The sequence below is a fragment of the Drosophila yakuba genome, chromosome 3L (assembly GCF_016746365.2).
Source record: "Drosophila yakuba strain Tai18E2 chromosome 3L, Prin_Dyak_Tai18E2_2.1, whole genome shotgun sequence".
NCBI classification, from domain to species: domain Eukaryota; kingdom Metazoa; phylum Arthropoda; class Insecta; order Diptera; family Drosophilidae; genus Drosophila; species Drosophila yakuba.
This window is the reverse complement of record NC_052529.2, coordinates 12,842,280-12,866,689: the sequence shown is the minus strand read 5'-3', so window position 1 is coordinate 12,866,689 and position 24,410 is coordinate 12,842,280. Positions and strand designations below refer to the sequence as shown.

The following is a 24,410-nucleotide window of genomic DNA, read 5'->3' as shown; positions in this document are numbered from 1 at the left end:
TCAGTGGAGCCGGAGGAGTCAGCTCCAGGCACTGGAGACAAGCTGACGCAATCACGACATGCAATAAGGAACATCCGAATTGTGGTATCTGCGACAGCGATCTCGGTTGCCATTGAAATGTGGCAGTCTCGTTGAATGAACCTCGACTCCTCGCCAGCACCACTGGTAGTTTAAGTTTAAGTTTGAGTTTCAGTTTGAGTTGCAGTTTGAGTTCGAGTACGAGTACGAGTACCATCAGCAGCACAATCACCAAGTCACAACCTGAACCACCAGGCACTCCACCCACATGCGAGTAAACAAGAGCTCATGTTGTTCAGACGATCAGGCGATCCACTCCTTGCTCCTTGCTCCTTGCCACTCATCTCCCCGAAGTGGTCACTGAATCCTGGCTCCAGACCCAGTTGCACCTACATTGCGGAGGCGGTACAGTGGGTTCTGTTTGTCCATTTTGCAGCAAAAAGTGGTAAATATACAGTCGGAGAAAAAATGATGGTTTAAGGAGTAATATAATGTAGCTATGACAATTCTTCGTAAGATTATCTATAGGATTGTTAAATGGGTAAAACTATCCCATTAACTTCAAAAAATGGTTAATAGAGTTATATAATATAGTTTTAACAATTCATCATTGAATTATCTTTAGGATTGTTTAATGGGGAAAAATCATCAATTTGCTTTTACAACTTCTAAAGACATTCTTTTTTAATTCTTTTATGATTTTTAAGAAAAAATCACCTATACACATTTAAGTTTATTTATTTTTTTTATAGATAATATTCTTGGGACCAATTATTCTGCATAAGCAATTCATTATTTGGGCTGTGTCCTACCTACTGGTCACCCCCATTCAAAATATTTTCCTGCCCCAATATTGCGCTGTATTGGTTCTTATAGAGCGCACTCCATAGGTACAGATACAGATACGTATACAGATACAGATACAGATGTGGGAATGTATCTGAGGTGAAGAAGAGCCGGTTGCATATGTCAGGAAGCGCTTTGATCTCATAATTTTCCGCAAAAATACAGTTTAAATCAAAGGGAGGCCGCTGAAGTGTTGGAATACGGCCACGTGTCACAATATTTGCGACAGCATTAACGAAATTATTGTTGAAAGAGTGCAATATAATTACCATACCGCAGAGGTAGGTGACATACCCACTTCCCCCTCATGTAAAACAAATGGGATTTCCTGATAAAAACTACTTTGTAGTCGTGCGCTTGCGAACTAAATAAATCATCTCAACGCCGGGCCAAGCTAATTGTTTTTCTGACCTAAAATTAGTTATGCGTACAATTTGCTGGGCTAATTTATTTATCACTCTGCTGTTTTTTTTTTTTTTTTTGGTTTTTTGGTTCGCCCAAAACATATACACATCCGCGTTTGATGGAGATGTTGGCAAATTTAATTTCGAAAAACAATGAACTGTCTTTGGCTGAGATGGTTGAGAGAGTTGGACATGTTTTTGAGTCGCAGTTCCACATGGTTAAATGCGGAAATGTGGGTTTTACTTCTTCGCGAAGGCTGCACATCACCTATCGACTGGAAAAAGCCCCAAACAACCAAAATAACCCAAACAACCCGTCTGCTGCACTCCGTTTCAGTCCCATCATTGTTTTGGATCCAGGTTTTGAGTTTCAGTTTCAGTGTGATCGTTGTCTGCATAATAACATGTTATTATCATTTTATTTGTTTGCCAGCTCAGCTCTTTCACGGGATCAAGCCGAGAATCTCCAGCCAGCCAGATATTATGGCCAGTATATTTTGGTAGTGCGCAGAAGGTAAAAAGGCAATGTGCTAAATGCTCGAAACACATGTTCTTATGTTAAGTGTGTCTGCCGAAATTAGCATAATTGTGGATTTCGCTCAGGCTCGCGAAAGTATCAAGACATCGGGTGAGACCTACAGACACCTATAATTTTTCACTCAGGTTCTGTAAATAATATTTATAGTCCAAACATAATAATCAGTTACGCCTGTGTACTATATAAGTTAGGCATATGAATATGGCTTTGTTACTTTCTTTCCAGTGAGTAGAATACTCTCAAGTTTTATTATTAATATTCACAATCCAATAACATTTACTACTTTCAGCTACTTCTGTTCATAAGCATATATCACTTTTCATCATTACTTTCGATTTGATGTGTGTCCTGAAGGACACCTTTTCTTTACCTCTTTCTTATAAAGTTCAGCATGTGTTTCCCAATGAAATCCTAATTTCCGAGACCAGTGTAAGCTTAAACAAATTTAGTTATACAATGGAAAACACGCTTAAGCTGGCAAAGCATAAAGGCCGTGACTTTTCGAATGTCGACAGTTGCCGAATGAGTCGTGGGTATATATACATACATCACCTATTGATCGGGTTTTTTAGAATGCTGTAAACCGATTAGAGGTGCGTGGTCCAAATGGAGTCACTACTTCCAATAACATTGGAATTTCCCTAAGCTGGCTGAGAATAAACAATTTGTTGGGTGGAAAGTTGGTGCTTTGTGATGGAAATTATGCGCAGCGCTTCACAATAATTAAATCATTCCGCCTCTAAAAACTATAAGAAGATACACGATTGATTTAAGCTGACAACCCAAATCCGTTCCAATTTCGAATGACGATTGAGTCTTAACGGCGCTGACAATATGGATTTGATACTTTTGAGTAAGGCTTTTGTCCACGGGCACAATGCAACAAAGTGCTCGACCCGTGAATTAATAATCTACGCCATAAAAACAGATGTCAGCTTAAAAATTTGGGCACCGCTTTTGTGTGTGCTACTGGTTTTTTCTCCAGTCTATTCAATAGCCCAGATTACGCTACTCGTATTGAGTTGGATCCAAAAAAAAAAAATGAAACGTCTTAGACTGCAGGCCAAACAGGAATGCAGTGTTCATAAATGGGCGCTATTCATATTATTCATATTTGTTGAACAACTACATTAAAATGTTCGATCTCTTTTGTAGGCGGTGATTTGCCATGGTTTTACCTAGTAAAATTATGCAATTTCAGCTGGAAAAGTACTCAGTAAGAGAAGCCACTTTGGTTAAGATACCTATAAAGCTGCAGTATTACAGGGAATGCTTAATAATATTGATATAGTAAGACTCATCTCATCCTTGCCCAGCTCAAAGGGAGTCCACTTCTCTTGAAGCGATATCTCACTTAACCGCGATGAGCTCAAGCAAATCGAGCTTCGATAGTCGATAATGGAAGACCATAAATAACTGGTGGGGTTTATTAACCCCCGGCTCACTACAGTCAAGTTTCCACTCTGGCCATATGTATGTGTATACCGCCTTTTGTTAACTCCATTCATAAGTTTTCTGCTCACTTTGCTCTTGTTCTGTTTATGTCGGCGAATGCGTTTCCGGTCAGCGACACACAGGAAAACACGTTTATAGCAAAATATTGTTTTTGTTTTTGCTTTCGGCCTTATCGTACACCATCGTATAGCAACGAGCCCTTAAATCACCACTACTTCGAACTCAAACCAATGTCTATGATAAAAACCAATAAAAATAAGACTGCACTTTAGTTTGGCCAAAGGGAACGAGGCGAACGAGAGTCGGTTCTCATTTGTGTTCCACTTTATTAACACCTCTTTGTTTTTTCGATTTATATATTCTTCGATTCAATTGTTATAGCTGTTGTTTGCACTTTTTTAATGCGAATTTTTTGCTTCGAGCTTTAAAGTATTTTCTTTCACTTATGGACATTGCAATGATGGGTAGCAAATACAAAGCTCATCATTCTCATTTTTTAGTGGAAACTTCAAATTTTTGTTTAGGTTCGTTTATTTGCACTTCGAATTCATTTGATATTGAAAAAAGAAACCGAAACGCACTGGTAAGCTGTCCCATTAAATGAAGTCTAGACATCATCGTGAGTGAAGAAACGTAGATGGGTTTTTTTGTTGCTAATAAGTGAGTAAACATACAAGATCAGCGAACTACATTTTTATAAAAAAGTTCAATATTTTGGAGTTAAAACTGAAATTTTTTTATGACTGTATAGTCCAGTGTATGCCTCGCATTTATTTCCTATAAAAAAGCCCAAAAATGGTCCCTCAAATGCAATAAAAAAGCAATTTCTTTGTTTTATTTATACCAATAATTGTGGCTTTTGTTTAATGTGTCTCATTATCGTTCTTTTATTATAAGTATATACAGTTTTACTAATTTACACTACGCTTACGGCGCTACAATTACGCGAGCTTACATACTTACAACTTGTGCATAAAGTACAGCAATACATGGATCTCTAGTTTAGGAAATAATTACACACGTAGAAAATTATGGTACATACGAAGTAAAATAAATTAAATTTATAAACGACAGGAACAAATTGGTAACTTAAGACGATAAAAACAATAACAGCTAAATCAATGATTGCTCGTGTACATTTGGCTTGGGTTTGGGCTCGGTCATTCGGGAAATGGAAATGGAAATGGATAAGGATTAGAATGAGGATTTGGATATGGATTTGGATGATAAAGGATTGGGTTCAGCAGACTTGGGTTGATATGTTTTTGGGGGTCCTGCCACAGGGCCTTTAAGGGTTCCGCTAGATTCGAACTCAAATCGATCAAAGAAGCAATGATATAATCGTAACCTACAGGATAGAAGTGGACCTAGCTGCCAGGAATTGTGCTTCTATAATTTAGTGGGTCTTTCGGATCTGCCAGTTGCCATCTGCCACCTGTCACCTGCCATCTGCCATGGGTCATCTCTTGGTTATATGTTAGTGGTCGGGTATGTATGTATGTATGTATGTATTCATTGATGTCGCCCTGCTATATATCTTCCAATTTACATCCTATAAGCTCTGATTGCATAAGTTGTATGTAATTAAATTAACGTATCTTCGAATGGTTTTTGGATTATCTTCTCCACAAAATTGCACAACGTCTGGGGCAGCGGTTTTTTGTTCTTCTCGAATTGTTTTTATTTGCCTTTTTATATTTTTTTTGCAGTGTCTTTAATCAAATTTTCAAGTTTTTTGGGGGCCCATGCCGAAGGAACCGCTGCGTTTCAGCTGGTTATTTGTTTGTCGTTTGCTTGCTATTTGGTATAAGCGGCGTTAATCAAAATACCGAATAATCACATTGTAAATTATTGTCCGAAAGTGTAATTATACCTTTCAAGCCCGGGCCTCGAAATCTGTATCGGAATCTGAATCGGAATCGAAACTGGGAGTGACTACGGCCGCAGGAGCGTGAGCTTCTGCTGCTCCCGGAAGGCGATCAGCGAGCGGAAGGCGGAGATGGGCGAGGCAACTGGGGCCGCAGCCAGTTCCGGATCCGGAGATGCCGCCGATGGATGTCATGGCTTTGCACTCAGCGAGGTCACATTCACGCCGGGCGATATCTTGCCGGAGTGCGAACTGGATGAGGAGGCGGTGGAGTTGCTGGATATTGGTCCCATCATGTGCTGGGCAGCCGATTGTCCGCTGCTCGTGGGTATGTGCACCACATCGCAGCCCATCGACGACGACGAACTGGAGGCGGAGGGCGAGGCCACTGGCGGCGGTGCCACCTGCTGCACCCCACTCGATCCGCCCGAGGTGGTCAGACTAAGCGGCGCAAAGTGGGGTCCATTGGCTGCTCCGGATACGGCCGCCTTCCACAGCAGCGGATTCATGCCGAGAGGTCCATTGTGGGCCGCCAGACTGGCACCGAAAGTGCGCTGATGCTCGAGGAACTCCTGCGTGGGAGCGCTCAGATGCGCTGCAGCTGGTCCGTAGAATCCGCGATACAAATCCGGGCGGACATAGGGCGAATAGTTGGGTATCCTGGCCGCCAGGGGCGATAGAATCTTGCCGGGCGAGGGCTGCTGACCGGGATGTCCATAGAAGCCGGGATGCGCAGGCGGTAGCTCTGGATGGTTATCCTTGGCCCCGGAGCTCGAGTCCTTGCTGTCCTTGGAGGCCATGTCGGCCAGCGACCAGATCCTCGGCTTCGCGGTGCCGCCCACTGCGGTCTGCAGCGAGTTCTGCTGCGCCTGCTGATGCTGCTGCAGCAGCTGCTGCTGGTGGTGATGGTAGGCGGCGATGTCTGGCGGGGAGCCCGCCGGTGGCCGGAAGTGGTGGTGCAGGGCGGCGGGATGGAAGAGGGGGTGGGCGCCCGGCGGCATGCTGCCAGGGCGATCGTACAGGTCCGGTGATCCATTGGGCGATCCTGGCCGCGACTCGGACCACTCGCTGTTGTTGCTCTCGCCGGGACGGTCGGCCATCATGTCGCCAAGGCGACCGGAACGGTCCTTGTCGTCCGTGGAACCCACGCCGGAGTCCTTGGCGTCTGCAAAGAGTGGCAAGAAGGTAGGGGTAAATTAAAATCAAATTGAGATAGCTGAATAATAATTATGGGAGCCTTATAACAAAAAAACAAATGGTTGCGGAAATGCTTTGCTATCTAGTAACTTCTTGATAAAAAACGTTGCCTACTTTCTAGGGCGTGTACCAAAAATTCTGAGCTAATTTAAGGCTGGATATTTAGTAAATTCTTCAGTAAAATGTCCCTAGAATGTCCTTAAAGTAAATTTAGAGCTAAACGTTCTATGTGTGTTTTACATATAGTTTTTCAATGATTTCAATCGCATTGCTCTTATGAAATACTTGAAATAAAGTAGTTATCTTACCTAGCAGATCGTTATCCTCGGTGTTCTTATCATCGTCATCGTCGATATTGGCGTCATCGTCGTCGACGCGATTCCTGGGCTCCCAGGTCATCTTGTTCTCCTTTTTCAGTCTTCTTCTCGCGTTGGCGAACCACGTGGACACCTGCGTCAGCGTCATCTTGGTGATAATGGCCAGCATTATTTTCTCGCCCTTGGTGGGGTACGGGTTCTTCTTGTGCTCATTCAACCAGGCCTTCAATGTGGAGGTGGTCTCGCGGGTGGCGTTCTTCCTTCTGGCCCCATTCAAATCCATGCCATAGCTGCAACATACAAAAAATGCCAGAGAAATTCCAAATTAGACGGGGTTCACAAGTCTGGTGCGGACATCATTTGCGCGATAAGGGCAACTCAACAATCCAACAAACCAACGACCATTCCCCGAATTGCCAGCAGGTGATTAAGGCCAGCATGGAATGCAGCCAGCCCAGCTGTTGCCAGGTCGTTTGGAGTTCTTTAAATATATGCGACGGCCCAAACAATTGTTGCAATTTGTTAAACTGGCCAACAGCAACTTGGCAACGGTGGGCGGGCGGTCCTGGTGCTTTGTTCTGCGTTAAATTTGTTCATCATAAACGCATTTGCATGGGCCCGTACATTTATGCCCGTGCAGTTTGCGGTCTGACACATTGCCCCCCATCCCACTGTGCCGCCATCCGATGGAGACGATACTCAATGGTCAATGGTCGGTGGTCGGTGGTCGGTGGACAGTGGCCGGTGGTCGATGGTCGAATGTTGCCGCATGCCGCTCGAACGACAACTGTCCTTTATCGCTTTTTGTGGGCAGTTAACATGAACGTTTTTAGTATATTGGAATATATGTACACAGCGACCAAGCGTATACATATGCCGCAATACAGCCATACACTGAGAGATATGAAACTCATTAAAGACTTCACTAGCTACAGATGTTGCTACATTCTATGGGAAATATCTCATGATACTTCCATTTCATTATGTTCTATGCTTATAATTCCCAAGTTCTTTTTCAGCTCGTGTAAAGGAGAGCTTTTTATAAGTAATTGATTGGCCAACTTCAACTATTCTACATTTCTGTATCTTTGTGTGTTTTTTTCAGTGTTTGGAATGCAAAACATTGACGGGGGAGAGAGAGGACAGAAGACAGAACCATCGCCATCGCATACATGTGTAGCTGTCTCATTTGTAGTTCTCAGACAGCTGCCCCATCCGATCGGATCCGATCCCATCCGATCCATCCGTTCCCAACCGACCCGTTCCAAATGGAGAGGAGGATGACAACGATGTCAACTGGATGCCATATACATACATATATGTACATATATGTATGTTGTGCATGTGTAGATTTGTGTATGGAAGCGACGACACTGCGTTCGCTGCATTAATTAATTTAAGTTTGAATGCAAAGTGTCGCCGAGTGCGAAACACCTGCGCAGACAGGCAGAGTGCCTTTGATCACCTGACAGCTGGATACATTTTTTTAATTTTCCTATCAGCGCGCTGTAAATGATTGGTGACGACAACAACGCCCCCCAAAAGTTCGTAATGCTGTGCTGTTGCGGAAAATAAAAAAAATTAAGAAAAAGGTGGGGCCTATATACAACGTATACAACGTATACCATCTGAATTTCGAATCGAACAATTCGCCAACTAGCAGCAGCACGTCACGGCGAAATAACTCAAAATTGATTTATGGCAAATATGTATGCCTGATAGACACTACACAGCACAACACTAAAAACACAAGACAACAACGATATCAACAGTAGCTGCATGAGTCAACTATCAAATTTTGTTATGAGTGTCAATTACAGGGGAAACAATGGGCCCATCGTTGTACCTGTCCGAACGTGAGGTGACGTGACGGGATGTTGTCGATTCTCGTCGATTGTTTAACCGCCAATTGTGTGTTGGAAATTTATGTCACTTTGGCCACTGCAATGGGCTTGTGGTTTTCTGATTTTCATTTCTTGTTTTTTCCTCTTTTCATTTTTTTTTTTCATTTCATTTCATTTTCGAGGTGCGCAATCGGCGGAAGCAGCCCGCCGACGTGCAAACGATCAATTACAAGCGAATAAATTGAATATTCGAAATCCGAATGCCACTGCGCCTGCGTGCCAATATGCCAGACTTTTACTATTCGAACGCACTTTTCCGAAACGGCATTTAAATGCACCTGCACGCACCTGCAGCACCTCAATCCCATTCCCCAATCCCAAACCCAATTCCAATCCAATCCCAATCCCAATCCCACTCACGTTCCGATCGACGCCTTTCCAGCGGACCACCATCGGGGTTTTGGTCGATTTGGATTCGGAGTGGGATTGGGAATGGGAATGGAGTTGGAAATGGGGGGAACTATCTGTCGAACTCGCACTTTCAGCACAACTATGACTAATCCTCACCTGTTGAACGGATAGCCGGCGAAGGCCGCGTCGTACGGATGATACATGGAGGGATATGGCCAGGGCGATGCTCCGGCCACCAGGTTCTCCTTCAGATCGATGCCAGCCTGTTGGAACGAAAACAAACAAAAAAACCCAAAAGATTAGATTTTTGATTATGTATAATTTTAGACTAATTTCTGGACGAATTTCTGATTTTAGCTTGAACTTGGGGCGCAGTGGGCCAGACCTTGAACCAAAATTATTCAAAACCATGTTAAACAAATCATTAAGACAGCAGCGAGTTTATTTTTGAGTCGATCGATGGCCTGCTATGTGTCTCTCTTATCAAAGCTTCGAAAATATGATTACTCATCATCTTTATAATGAGCACTTTATTGTTCAATTTGGATGGGGGTGAAAGAAGTGCTTACATGTACGCTTTTAGTTGCTTTGAAGCACTATGAGATTAACTTGGTATATAACAACTATTTAAGTGCATAGAATGGGTTGTGAGAATTCCGTTAATGATTTTCATAACAAGAACTCATTACTGTGTCACTGTGCAGCAGAATGCGGTGATAAGCCAGCATCAGGCGAACATGTGGGCATTTCGTGACTCTGGCAGTGACTTTAGGAGCAAAAGAGCCAGCGTTTGGAGTTGCCCGAGATTGGCTCCTTAATCTGCAGCTCCAGTACTTGCACATCGCCATTAGACACTCGATTGGCATCGCAAACAGCGAAAGTCACAGAAAACATTTAGGAACACAGACTTTGGCACTGATAGGCGTGGGACACGACGTGTAATATAGAGCGCTGATTAAGTTTAACACGACAATTATCTACGCCTCTTGTCTCAACTCGCTGCGACATTCGCCAGCTGTAGTGGCGATAATGCTGGAGTGCCTACACCGTATAGTATACATGTTATATACGAGTATATTATATTGTGTTCAAGTTGAAATCGGACGCATATTCGTCACTGCGAAGCAGCGATGATGCTGAATATTCCCGCCGCCGCAGTTATGACAGCCGAGTTGCAAATCGAGTCGCCAGTCGGAAAGCAGGAAAACAGCGGGGGTACGAAAACAAGATGCGAAATCAATGAGAACCACTGCGATAGAGATCTACATGGCACCACAGGACCAACGAGTGCAGGACACTCGGATGCAGGTCCCAGAATGCCAGAATCTATTGTCTCCGTGTCGCGACGAGCGTCTGTCTGGCCAGATTGCCGCTGGAATACTGCACTGCAAAAGCGGAAATATTTTTATGTCGCCAACACGAAAATGTGGCTGTTGCTGTTGCAACATTGCTATCGCCGAACCATCGACTTGCCGCTGGAGCAGGAGTAGGAGTAGGAGTAGGAGAAGTCTTGAAGAAGTCTGGAACTGGCCAAAAGGTTTCGGGATCGGTACCAGCACCGGCACTGGTGGCCCAGCATGTGGTAAGTGCGAGTACAGCGGCGATAGACTGATAAACAGCGAAAGCAACAGCCACAGATCTCGAGGAGCAGGCCAAACTCCAGGGCCAAGGCCCTTTGACAGGTACGACACTCGGAGAAATAATAGCAGCCTATGACGCAATATATTGGTAATGAAAAGGTCATAAATCTGATGGCAACATTTTGCAATTACTAAAGTTAGAAATATTTTATAATAGCTAGGGCACAGTTCTTAGGTTCTTCACATAATATCATATTTGGTATGGGAAACAGAAAAGTAATGTTCTCCAAGATTATAACATTATAAATCATTCACAGTTGATGAAAATACATAGAATTGAAGTGTGAACTGTAGGTACCAAGTTGATTGTAATTTTCCAGTCATTGTCTATACTATTTCAAGTAGTTCTCAATTGTACCAAGAAATTTAAATAGAATTAACTTGCATAGTAGCAAGTAAGGATTTTAATTTCTAGCTTCTTGTTGGTAGTACTTTTCTCCAAGTGGAAGACGGCCTCTGACTCCTTGCCGATAGCAGAAGGCAGTTAGCCCAAACATGGACAGCGTTTTCGGGACAGACTATATTAAATTACACGGGCTGCTCCTATTTCTCAATGGAAGCTCGATGCGAGAGACTGGGCTGGAAACCGGTTACGTTTTACAACCTTTACAACAATCACGCCCGGCTATCACGGGAATTGGGCAAAAGTGGCTGGATGCGGATGGGAGTGGAGATGGGAACGAGTGGAGATGAGGATGCGGATGCGGATGGAGATCGGGATGGAGATGGGGATGGGGTCCCGAATTCGAATCCGAATCTGTGTCGTGCGTGTTTGGCAGCGAGTGCGTGTAGGCCATGTCGATGCGGGCAAAGCGCATATAATAAATTGCTGCCGGCTACCAGCAAAGTAGTAAGCAAGTATCCAAGTAGCCAAGTAGCCAAAGTATCTTCATGGAGCAACAGTAGCTGGTTGCCTATGCAGCTCGAGTCTCTGGTGGAAAAGCGCACCCGTGCCGGGATTTTTGCGCTGGCGGTGGTTAATATTAACAACATTCGACATGTTTGCGTTCGCGTTTATTATTACCAATACTGCGATGCGACAGCGGCAACTGTTGCAGCAGCCACATCTGCAACAGCAGCAGCAACATCAGCAGCAACAGCAGCAACAGCAACAGCAACAGCAACATCTGCAGCAGCGACAACATCCACAGTTACCGCACAGATGCAACTCGTTTTCGAGTTAAATATTGCATTACCACTGGCGACGACAACTGCAATTGTAAAAGCCTTGTTGCCCAGATCGCATATTGCCGATACAGCTTGTTCTTCCGCAACGATGTTTATGCGTTTGCAAAATGTTTTAAATGTTTGTACTTTTGGCACTACGCTTTGTAAACTGTTCACTCGGGCAGTAAGTAACCCCAATGTGACCACCATCAACGAAGTGGAAAGGATTCTAGCCTAAAGATATCTATTCCTAGAAATATGAGCTTGCCACAGGTATGCTATTTAATCAATGTGCATATTTCTGGTCAAAAATATTTAAGAACCTTTGCATCAACGCAGAATCATTTCGTAAATATTTATTTATTATTTTGTCAGCAAAGCTCAATGTTTGCTGTATCCAGAAGAAAGTCAGAGCTAATAGGATGTGTATAATAAATCGAAATCCGATACTCCGCTACTCCACAAACACTCGTAATCACCTCTTATATGGGGCCTGTTAACATTGCCCATTAATCATCGCCGTGAAGACAAAGCAAATATTTGCAGAGGGAAACTGTGGCAAGCTGGCAAAAGTCCGAATATGAGTGGAACAACAAGCTGAACATGAATGAGTGACCACTGTTGGCCACAAAGACCTCAAGTGGTTAGATGTCTGATCCGCTGGATCTTAACAAGCGGAGTGCGTCGTTTCACGCATCGGGAAGTGCGGTTTGCCGGCTCCCAGAACTCGGGATTCCATGGATACCACCAACCAACATCTCTCCGCCTGTCTGCGGGCAAATTAAATAATTCAAATTAAAATGGGACTTTGTCTTCATTACCAGGGAAATTCTGCGACTGTGTTCCCTTCACGCCAAAACGTCAATGGGCACTGCCTTGGGGATTATATGCACCGCTTCCGGATGGTGGAGCAACGAGGGGCATCAACGTGGGGATCTGGAGGAGCCTCCGGCTCCTGTGGTCTGTCGCCCTGATGCGCCACGATTTGAGCGATGCGCGTAATGACGGGTCGAGTTAATTAATTGCTGCTTCGATTTAAAAATAAACGCACGTTTGCCCGCCGCATTCCCGCCTGTGCAGCGAAGAATGAATGGAATCGAAATCGCAATCGGATTCGGATTCGGAATAGGTATTGGTAATGGTATTGGAATCGGATTCGTATTCGTATTCCGATTGAGAGTCGGAATCGAAATTGAAATTGAAATTGACGACAGCGCGGAGTTTGAGTCGCGCCAAGGAATGCGTTCGTTTCTAGGAGGGCTAATCTGCACTGCACATTAAGTTTACTTCAATAACAAATGTATAAATTAATGTAAGAAAAAATTTAAAAAATTTACAATCTTCTATACCATCTAATATTTAATATGGTTTTTAGTAAGATTTTGTATGCCATCGAATATTCAACTTATTTAGCTTGCTGTTGCTTTCATTTTCGTAGTGCTTTGAAAGCACTGGAAATTTCTTGCCGTGTACCGCTGTTCTTTCCCCTTTTTAAAAACTGGAGCTCCCAACTCCCGATGACACTTTTTTTCACAACTCGCTTATAAAGTTGTACCACTGAGGTTGCTGTTGTTGGTGTCGCTGTTGCTGTAGTTGCTGTTGTTGCTGGTCGTGTTGCCTGTTTGTTTGTCCGTTGTTCGTATGCGTTGCCATGACTGCTAATTTGTTTGTTGTGGGCAGGGCGGCCACTCACACACACACACACATCGCCCCACCCACCAACACACACACACATACACACAGGAGTAGGAATAGCAAGGCGCAGGGCTCCGGCTTCCTTTTCCTTTTGCCATCCGTATGAAAGTGCAAAATTTACTGTTAACGAACATTTTCAACTTTGCCAAAAAGCCAAACAACAACGGCAGCAACACAAAAACTTTCCACAACACTTACGGCAACAACAATGAGATTGGTGCGAGCAGTAAATGTATTTAGTACTTTGGCACACACAACCTTCAACACCCCAACACCCAACACCCACCCACTTTACAGAAAGTGGAGCCCCAACCCAAGCGTCACCTTGCCATTAGAAAACCAACCCCCAAAACAACACGACAACACTTCGACATTTTCAAAAGTTGACAAATCAGTGCATGTAGCCAAGGTTCCAAGGAGCAGGATGTGCCAGGATCTCAACGGTTCGCAGTCGGGAGTTGGATGCTGGAACTCGGGGTTGTTTTCTCTATAATGCCAGAGTGTGATAACTGGAATGGGATTTCAGTTCGGTTCGTTTCGGTTTAGGTTTGGTGCCGAAATAACGAAGGAGAGTGGTCCGATTTGTAGTTGCTTTCTGCAACATTTTGTAGAAAACTTGCTGGGGGCAAAAGTTTTTGCAGCTCCCACAGGATATGAGCGTATACCGCACATTTCGTCCTTTTGTTGGAGCGAAAAACCCAGTGCCGACTATGTTGTCGAGTGTGAAATTTCATGCTTGCATTGTTGTCGTTGATGATGTTGCGGCACTTAAACTGGGGAAAAGTCAATATACCATTTTGGCTGCTTGCCCCGCCGCCGCTTCGAGTCGAGTGGCTCTAAAAACACCCATACGCCCCGTTAACCAAAGGCCTCTGCTCTGTGTTCGCATTCGAGTTGAAGGCTCTGGGCTGCCGCACAAAGGACCCTTTATGGCGTAGGGAAAGTTGCAGAGAAGTGCAACTGGGATGTCTGCTCATTAGGTTTTGAAAGCGACTGCACTTGCAAATTGCTGGCAAAACATGTAGTGTTTAGCCCCAACTTAATCTGCTCGTCACTTTATAAAAATAATAGTGGATAATTATTAAGCTCAATTTGCGGATAAGACTAGTCAGGTTGGCTTCATAAATCTGTAAATATTTGAAATCACTTTTTGTGTTGCGTGAAAGTTTGCTTTTACTACATTTTAGCTCATATTTCTTTCCCTTTTCTGATTTATAGCAATGTAAGTCCTGCTTCAACTATAAATTCACATTGATTCAATAGTATCTTAGTAGCTATCTTGCATTACTATTAGAATTAAAGAAACAGCTGAAGTATTTAAAAGCTGAAGTATGTAAAATATACTTATAATATTTCTCTCCCTACTTTCCCAAAAAACTGAAACATTCAATTAGTTCAATTAACTTCCAGTTCTCTCTGTCTCGAGAATAATTTTTGGAAAAATTCCACATATAGCTGCCCGACAAAAGACCCATTTTAAATGAAGGCACCCATTCGGCAATTAACGAAATTAATTTCTCCGAGTGTCAGCGAGTGCAGGATGCAACATATGCGCCAGGGTCGAAGTCAATTCCGGCCTTAAGGATAAACAGATAAACGGATGAATGGATAAATGGATGTATGGATGCATGGATGCACGGAGGACGGAGGGCGGACAGGATGACAGGCTGTCACTTGCGTGTTGACAAATTTATTAATAAGGTACGAGGCGGCATCGGCCGTCGACGCCCCCAAAAACACTAGATGAAAAACCTGGCAGCGCTACTGGCAGCGGGAAAATTGGAAAATGGGAAAACGGAAAAGCGAAGGAGGGCAAAAAACACCGGGAGTGGCCATGGGTTAGGTCTATTTGTTAGCGGGCGGCGCTCTTCAAATGTATCTTTGCCTTTGCCATTTGAAATGACAGCGGTGGTGCACCATTCCATCCACTGAAGTCGTCGTTGTCGTCATCGTCATCGTCGTCGTCATCCACCTTCGAAACGGGAGTCACATTTGGAGTCGGAGTCGGAGTTTTGGGATATATATTCCCGCGATGCGGCAAACTGACAGCCGCTTGACAGCTCGTGTCAAAGTAATGAATCCACCGCATTGAGCAGACACTTTTACAACTAGCCTGGATCTGCATGTATGTACCTAGCATGGAGATGTATCTCTATCTGTATCTATATCTATATCTATACGGCTGCGTATCCAAAGAGAAATTGCTCCAGTTTAGCGCCGGCGGCTGAAGTGACTAATTACGACCCCGGATGATTTATTTAGCAGATGTCGCGACCCGACCTGTTTTGTCTTTTAAACGGCCGTGTAAATCCCCCGTGATCTCAAGTGCCCCGCCTGCCACATGCCACATGACACTTCAATCACATCCTACTTAATTGCTGTGTCAGCAGATGGACATATATATGTATATCTATGTATATAGTTTGAATCTTGATTGCCGTTGCTGATCGATGCTTTTCGCTGCGACTTTCATAATTTGTTTGAGCGCACAATGGTTAAATTTATGCAGCTACTGGCTGGCGGACCGGTTCTCTAAATTTATCACATTATTATATTCCTCAAAGTAAACCAGTTCAAATGCAAATTTCGTTTTGAATATATTGAATTGAGCATGTGTTTGATTGGGCGAATTGCACTTAAATCACTTAACGGCTATAATATTTAATCACACATTAGCGTTCGCAGAGATCAGCAAATCAGCAAATATTCTTGCCACTTCCACCCGCCGCAAAGTGTTTAGTCACAGATTCACTTTTATTCACTTCATACTTCATCCAAAGTAGTGGGCATTCTAAATACTCAACGGGCCATTCATTAAACTCTCAGTTTCAATTTCACAGTCGTCAGCTCGTTTTGGGTTCTGCTGCTTCTGTTTTTCTTTTTTTCTTTTTTTTTTTTGGCCCGAGTGCCGTCAGCTTTTGAGGCTTTTTTCTTTTTGGCTTGTAAGCAAATAAATTTATGTGTTCACTTCTGAATGCGACATTTTATCGGATCATATTTAATGGGCGCTGTTAGGGAGTCCGAAGAAGGAGGCCTCCACAAAGGGACATCAAATGGCCACCGAATCGGAGACAAATTGGAACATTCACATTGAAGTGAATACCTGTGTCAGTTCGAATGACATTTTTTGAAAGGCAGTTTGAAATTTGTGCTTTAGCTTTATGTCCCAATTAAACCTAAAAACTGGCTTCAATTAATTGTGATTTTATGTAGGCAACCAAAACTATTTCTTGCCTTGCCACAAACATGCGCCACTTTCAACAATAAAATCACATTAAACATTTATCAATGTAATTGCTTTCCCCCCGCAGTTTCTACGGACAATTAAAAATAGGATACACATTGAATTACATCTCTGCCATTTCGAAAACATTTTACGAGACAACCAAAACAAGAAAACGAGTCAAAACATTGTATTTAGCTCAATTGACCAGTAAATGCAGTGTCTCCGATTCCAACTAACCTTTCAGCAGAATCGAACACATGCCGGATAGCAAAACTAAAAACCCAAAAAACCAAAACCAAAACCAAAACCAAACCACTGGGTGTCCAGTTCCTTGGGCTCCGCATGTGGTCCCCGAGAACATTGTGTCCAAATAGAATTGTTGGCAAACAAAGGCAAATTACACGATGCTATTAGAAGCGATGCGAACAAAGGGCCGACGGCGAAGCGCCGGACATGTGGCGTTGGTGACCAAGACGTGCTCGGTTCCCAGTTTCCCAGTCTCCCAGTCCATTGTCCATAAATCGGAAAAGTGCAGCACTTCGGGGATCCCGATCCCCTGATCCCCCGACTCCTCCAGCAGATCGAGTTAAGCCCAGGCATATTTCGCAACAATAATGTGGCTTGAAATATCACTGGGCGAGCGAGAGGTCAGTCGTAGGCTTAGGGCCTAAGTACCTGTGGCCTGTGGCCCCCCGGCTGACAAATCGCTGCAAGCGAGGCTCCGCTGTAGGCCACAGTACAAGTTCGGAAGCATGGACGGGGCTGGGTACACGGTACCCCCATGGTACACGATCAAATGACGACGCGACTTTAACTTCAACTTCAACTTCAACTCCAACTTCGATGGTGGTCTCCCGCTCCTCGAGTCGACAAATTCACAAATTTATTGCGCCATTGTTCGGGTTATATGACTTATGAACAGGCTTTATGATGCACAGCAAACAAAATAGTCTTAAAACCAAACCATTTAGGATTGTGGCAACAAAGTTATGAAGCATCATAAACTTAGAATAAGAAATTCCTACAGACACATACTCTACTCATAATCCTGATGAAAAACTACATCCTCAATGGAAAGAAGAAGGAAGAACTCATGAATTTGGTTCAGTGCAGAACCCATGTCTCCCCAAAATAGCGAAGATTACTCACGACCGAGTTCACTTACCGGATTGGCGTAGAACGGCGGCTGATCCGCTGCAATCCCGGAGAGGTAGGCGGACATGCCCTCCGGATAGACGCCGAGCGGAACGCCTCCGGCGGCGGCTAGTCGCTGGTAGTTGAGCATGTCGTACTGGCAGGAGCAGATCGTCTGGCCGCTCACCGGATCCGTGTAGATGGTGCGACCCGTATCACAGCAGCGGTTGGGCGGGTTGCCCGCTCCGGGCGCCGGTGCTCCTCCGGGTGCGGCGGAGTGTGGTGGTCCCGGTGGCGGGGCGCCCACCAGCGAGAGGGCGGGCAGTCCGGCGGATGGGCCGCACGGCGAGGTGGAGCGTGCGCCCGGCGGCACCGTCGAGGTCACCATGCCACTGTGTCCTGGCCCGGAGATACCCGGTGCACTCAGCGGCTGGGCGGCGGGACAGGTGAGCGTGGGCAGCGTCGAGGGCGGACTCTGCGGAGCGTTGGTTGGAGGCGTGTTGGGCGACGAGGTGGCAAGGTGAGTTGAAACGGCATTCTGCAAGTTAAGTTAAGGAAAACGACGATGTTGAGTGCATTTGCTTAACAGAATTTAGGAGTTTGGAACAATAAAGTTTTCCTAGTTGATTATGGACAATGTGTTAAATTATAAGTAAAATATTTAGATATAAAATATATAAAAATTTATACCAAACGGCACTCCTTAAATTGCTTATAAATAATGTATAATTGTTAAAAGCCCCTTTTCCACAACGAAACTTATTTACAAAAGTGTTCTCCATCTTCGATGTTAATTTCGAAAAAAATTTATTATCCGACTTTGATCTTTCCAATCCGTTTCTCGAGTTTATGGCGGGCCATTAAGGGGCTGCTTCTTGCGCTGGATAAAAAGCGGCAATACCCAATAGACGGTCTACTGTACCGCGCTACCAGCTGGCACTAAAACTTAATTAAAAACGTAGCCCCTTATCAGTGCGATAAGCGCGTCTCTTCAGTGGGATGGGTTGTGGGCTGTCCACGGGCCCTTCAGAACCTCAGAGCCTCAGAACCTCAGAACCTCAGAGAATCGGAGCTGGGATCCCAACCGATGGATTCTTCCCCCTCCACAAACTGAGTCCCGAAACCCCTTACCCCATCGAACCGACGATCTTCAAAGTGGGGCCGCCATTACCAACAAATCATGTTTTCGATTGACAACATTGATTTAAATTACACAGCCGATTGCTGCCAACGACGACAGCGGCAACGGCAACAGCAACGGCAACAACGACAAGCTGCAACAACGTCCTAAGAGCAATTTGATTGTAAGTTGTCCAATGACTGCCTGGATCGGTCCTCTATATGGTATCGTTTGGTATGGTATGGTGTGGTATATAGTGTGTTTGTGTGTGCACATAAGCCTATCGCGCACTTTTGTCAACACTTTTAGTCAACTGCAACAACTGCAAGAGGAACAACTTCAGTGGACAAGAGCAACGTACACATTCGCACACATGCGACATGGGGGAAGCAAACAAGTTTCAGGTTTGTTTATCGCTGCCTCTCCTTGGTTAACTTCTCCACTTCCCCACTTCTTGAGCGGAATGGGGCTTGGGACTTGGAGCTTGGGGGCCGCTCTTCCCGTTTAACATTTTACAAATGATCCGAGGCGTAAGATACGATTTTTATCGCAGGCCGGCGGTCACAGTGCTGCATGTTGTATCATCGGTCGTGATTGATACCGCCGCAATGTTGCTGTTGCTGTTGCATTTGGTGTTGCTCTTACTGTTGGTGTTGCTGTTGGGGATTCGGTGTTGCGTCTCGTGCTTTCATCAAGTGACAACTCAAGTGGCCCTATGCGATTAAAAATTAATTCCCGGTGTTTGCCGAATGGTGGGATGGATCCACTATACTGCGTACGCTTCCTTATCAACGCGACTCTTTGAATCAGCCGCCGATGATTATCGACTATCTATGGCTATAGACAGGCTATACTACACAAATATATCTGCGCTCGAAGTGCTCGTTCTGCGGCTAAAGTAAATTATTTTCGGGTAGCCATTATTATGGAGAGGGTATGGTAGGGTATAGAATGACAGCCATTCATGTTTGTTTAAAGAGCATTTAATATTGCCGATATTCCGTTTCGGCTTTCGAGTTGCGCCACAAGTTGCTTCTATATAAATATATGTATATGCTCGAGTGTCGAGTGCAGGCGATTACATTTTGGAGCAGGGATACCATATTAACTGGGGATCAAGTTACCACCGAGGGATTATTATGGCTAAAATCCTATTGGACACTAAACTCAGTGACTAACTGACTGACTGACTGACTGAGCACGATGTGGTGACCTTGCCAGCTTGGTTAACAACCAAAGACATAGATGCAAAGAGATTTTCCGAATTGGCAGACGCTTTTTCGCTAGTTGTTCGGTTAATGTAGCACACTTGTGGTCCTGACATTTTCAATGGACTTGCCAGACAAATCCGTTCGAACATTTGCAATGTGTTTTATTTTTAAATCCATGTCTTCCGTTTGCCAAATCAAAATGCTAAGGTATTCGAACCCAAAGTAATCCCACTGTTTGTGCTTTTATCTACATGTGTTGCAGCGATTTCCCTCGGATCTGAACGGGTTTTCAATGCTCGATGCCAATCTAATTGCCACTATCCACTATCCAAATGCCAGACAACAAGCTTGAAACTCGGCGATTAGCGGGCCCATCTTACAAGTAATAAAAAAAAAAATGGAAAACAAATTGATATACGCACCATTACTAAACAGATACCGGTTTCATTACTGTGCACTGTCATTTAATATTAATTTTTGCTTTTAACTAAAACTATAAAGCAAATCTTAAAGTTACGATGCACCGATGGACTCGCGCACTGAACCGACGTATGTATATTTTTATATAGATGTATAATCCGAGAGAAGTGATTGTGTGATCGATCTGTGATCTGTGATTGATCCGAACTAGTAGTTTTTATGTAGATTTTGCATCCGGCTTGCGAGTTAATGCAGTGTTTACGTTCTTTGGGCTGTGTTTTTATTTGTTATTTGTTATTGGTTATTTTCACTGCGTTGCACACTTGCCGACGGCTGTAAGGAGCTGGCCAACTCGAGTTAGTTGGCCAACAGGCGCTACTGGGCACCGTAAATCCGTTAAATCCGACGGGGGGCTCGACGAGAATCGTTTGGGAATCGGTGGAACTGGTGGAACTGGGAGTTGTATTCGGGAGGAGCAGCTCTATCCGGAGGATGCGAAAACGAAGCACGAGTGAACAACCAGAGGCGGCGGCAGCAAGTAGTATCTGGATGTGAATCTGAATCTGAATCTGAATCCGAGAATACGTTTCTGTTTTGTGATTCTGATTCTGTTTGTGGTACTGGCACTGGTGCTGGTGCTCGGTACTGAATTTGAATCCAGCTCGCAGAACGACGGCGAGCGGCGGGCAGAGAGCACTATATTCACACTGCGGCACTGCGGCGGACACGAACGATACGAACAATCTGCGTAACAGTCAAAAGTAGACTAACATGAGTTTCTTGAGCAACTACAAAGTGTACGACAAATGGGAATTACACGACAACCGACAATCGAAAAACAGCGCAGCAACAACAACAAGAACAGGCCCACGCACCACCACATAGATACACAGCCCTGGCCATCGATGTATGTGTGAGCGAGAGAGCGCACAAAACCGGTTTCTCCCCTTAATTTTTACTCGCACCTAAGCTGGTGTGCGTGCGCTCTCTTTGCTCTTTTTGAGAGCAGCCACGTATCTGTGCGTCGCCGTTGCGCTGGTGTGCGTGGCGAAAAGTATCTGTGTGCTGGAAAAAGTAGCAAACGAGGCGGCACGACGACAACACGAACGGCAACAACGGCAATAATGATTATCATTATAAGTGGGCTGGCGCTCCGGCTGTGTGTGGCACTCTGGGGATTGGGATTGGAATCGGCATCGGCATCGGTATCGGTATAGTACCCCTCAACCCCCCGGAACAGCCCAGCCACACCGCTGCCATTTACCTCGCTGCAAGTGCGAGCGAGACGCAGCAAACCAGTTGGTTTTTTCTGTGGGGGGGAGGGGCGGGGAGCAAAATAAAAAAGTATCTACCGCCTGTGTGACCATAAATAAAGTATCTGCCAGCTGCGGCCGGCGAGAGCGGGATGGCTATAGCCGCTGCGCCGCTGGCCACGAATCGCATGCAAGCGGCAGCGACAGCGGCAGTATCGCAACTTGCTCGCGTTGGCTGTCGTGTTGCTGGTGTGCGAGCGAGATGGCACCGCAGCAGCAGCAGCAGCAACAGCAACAGCAGCAGCAGCCGCAACAGCAAGCAGTAAGCAGTAAGCAGCAGCGGCAAGCAAGAAGCAGCAGCAGCAGCAGCAACACCGAGAGCGGCAGAACATGAAAAAATTAACTTAACAACTAGAAAAATGGCTGTTATTGCGTGTTGTTGTAAATGCCGATGTATGTATTTGTAGGCGGTGTTGTTGCTTCTGCGGCTGCTGCTGTTGTTTTTGTTGTTGTCGTCGATGATGTTGCTGCTGTTGTTGCTGCCGCTGCTGCTGCTGTTGCAACGCTGCTACTTGCCGTTGTTGCTGCTGCTGCTGCTGCCGCAGTTGCTGCTGCTGCTGTTGCTGTTGTTGCTGCTGCTGCCGTGGGTGTTGCTACGTGTAGTTGTTGCCATAAACAACGCAACAGCAACAACAACAACAACAAAAACACGAATGTCGCGACGTATGAAAGCAAAGTGTTTACGCTCGCTTCTCGCTTTTCGCCGCTGATGAAAAAAGAAAAGCCTGATGAACATGAACGACGCGACTCGTGAAGAGGTTGGGCCAAACGCGATGGGTAATGTTTTATCATCCGCCTCTGCCGCAGTCGCTGCTGCGTCCGTTCCCCTCCAGAAACCCCCCCCCTTTGGATACTTCCCCTTGCCACCTTCCCCCTTCATCAACCCCCTTGACCGCTTTGGCTGGATTGGTGGCATCTTTCGCGCTGCTCCAACAGAAAAAAAAGAGAAAAAAACCCAGTAGAAAAAGAACAAAAATCGCCACCGCAGCTGCCGTCGCTGCTTTTGCCGCTTTTGCTGCTACAACATACGCTCTTACATTTTATTATGTAGGTATTTGTTTTTTGTTTTTCGCTTCTCGTTTCTGCCGTGGCTTTTCTTTAACTTTTTCTAATTAATTGAAACGCCACTCGAGAGGAGTGACGGCCGCTGTTAGAGCGGGATGGCTTCTATGTGCTACATATGTATCTGAGTATCTGAGTGCTGAGTACTGAGTACTGAGCACATTCGAATTTCGAAAGCTACTTTGTCGTTCCTGGCAATCGGTGGTTATCCCTGCCCCATTCCTGCCACACCCCCTCATCCGCCCAGTCAACGCCCCCCACTTTACCGCCCACCTGAGCTGTGTGTCGCACACGCAGTAAACAAATTCTTACAACATTTAAATGAAGTCACCAGCTCCAGCCAGCAGCTTTATCCTTTTCCATTGCTGCGACATTAACGATTAGTTTCTCGATAGTCATTTATTTGGGCGGTTTTCCTGTCCGCGGGGAAAACGTGGCGCTTCGCAAGTTTTCATGAAAATTAATGGATTGACAGTGGCAGAATAAATGTTTAACCAGCCACCGTATTAAGTTCACTAACATGAGGTTACAGATTTTTATCCGAAATTCCTCGTTTTTTTTTAATGTCTTTAATATTCCCAACGAATAAATAAAATTATAAATATTTAAAATATTGAAAAAATTCTTTTTTTAGGTCATTTATTCTACTTTCGTTAGGCAATAGAAAAAAATAAATTGATATGCCAAAAAAAAAGTGTCCTTATACATCAAAATTAAAAAAAAAATATTAATAAATTTTAGTTTCAGTTTTTTCATACAAAGTAAGAAGATGTCATGCTTGGGGAATGACAATCCGAATTTTGATCACTTGAGGCATGCTTATTAAGAAAAAGAAAATGGTGTTTCCTGGTTAACCCACTTGAAGTGACTTTTGCGATCCGTATCTGTATCTGGCATCAGTATCTTCTTTTTAATTCGGAGCGACATTAATTGGCTCGCGAGCAACAAATTCAGATCACGTTAACCCATTGGCGCGCCTACAAAATTGCCGTCGCCTTCTGTGCAGAAGCACAGCAGCAACAAGAGCAACAACAACGGCAGCAACAAGAACAGCAACAACAACAGCAGCAGCAGCAACAACTGCAACAACAAGACGACAACCGCAGTAGCAAGTTCTCCCATGGGCGGAGAAAATGGTGGAAAAAAGGGGGGCCCGCAAGTAGCAACCTTTTTCGAGGCGGGCTCACTGGCGCTAAGAGAGTGGGAGCGAGAGGGAGAGACAGAGAGAAAGAGAGAGAGAGCGGCCAGAAAGAGTGAGACAGAGTGCACGGAAAAGTTGCCCCAAATGGCCGCAAGCAAAAGCGGGAGGGCAAGATGATGCCAAAGCCAACTCCCCGAAACAAACCCCCCTCACAGCCATGGAACATCCCCCCACACCCAACCCCACGATGGTCGTTAGTCGCAGTCGATCCAAATCCAGAAACAACGCCAGTCTTTGTTTAACGATTTTTATATTTCGAACACGAGATATATTTGTATCCTTTGTACTTTGCTTGTTGCCACAGAGTACGAGTATCTGTGTGTC

The 24,410-nt window shown here is 44.8% G+C and overlaps 1 protein-coding gene and 1 pseudogene across 1 annotated transcript; both read right to left on the bottom strand.

The window, feature by feature from the left end:
- Positions 1-4,089: 4,089 nt before the first annotated feature.
- On the bottom strand, positions 4,090-20,651 carry LOC6533912 (homeobox protein caupolican). The gene is made up of 5 exons (XM_002094576.3): positions 20,513-20,651; positions 17,791-18,297; positions 9,054-9,160; positions 6,634-6,932; positions 4,090-6,293 (listed from the first exon to the last, which is right to left on the bottom strand). The coding sequence occupies exons 1-5, from the start codon at positions 20,552-20,554 to the stop codon at positions 5,320-5,322; spliced, it is 1,929 nt and encodes a 642-aa protein (XP_002094612.3). The 5' UTR covers positions 20,555-20,651; the 3' UTR covers positions 4,090-5,319.
- Positions 20,652-20,736: 85 nt separating this feature from the next.
- On the bottom strand, positions 20,737-21,645 carry LOC26535439 (annotated as a pseudogene).
- Positions 21,646-24,410: the final 2,765 nt, after the last annotated feature.

Bases quoted from the DNA above. Each gene is read 5' to 3' on its own strand.
- LOC6533912 (XM_002094576.3), bottom strand. From the start codon at position 20,554: ATGACAGTGCACAGTAATGAAACCGGTATCTGTTTAGTAATG. The intron at 6,933-9,053 runs GTGAGGATTAGT...TGTATGTTGCAG, and splicing joins GCCGGCTATCCGTTCAACAG to CTATGGCATGGATTTGAATG. The intron at 6,294-6,633 runs GTAAGATAACTA...CACTCTTTGCAG, and splicing joins CGAGGATAACGATCTGCTAG to ACGCCAAGGACTCCGGCGTG.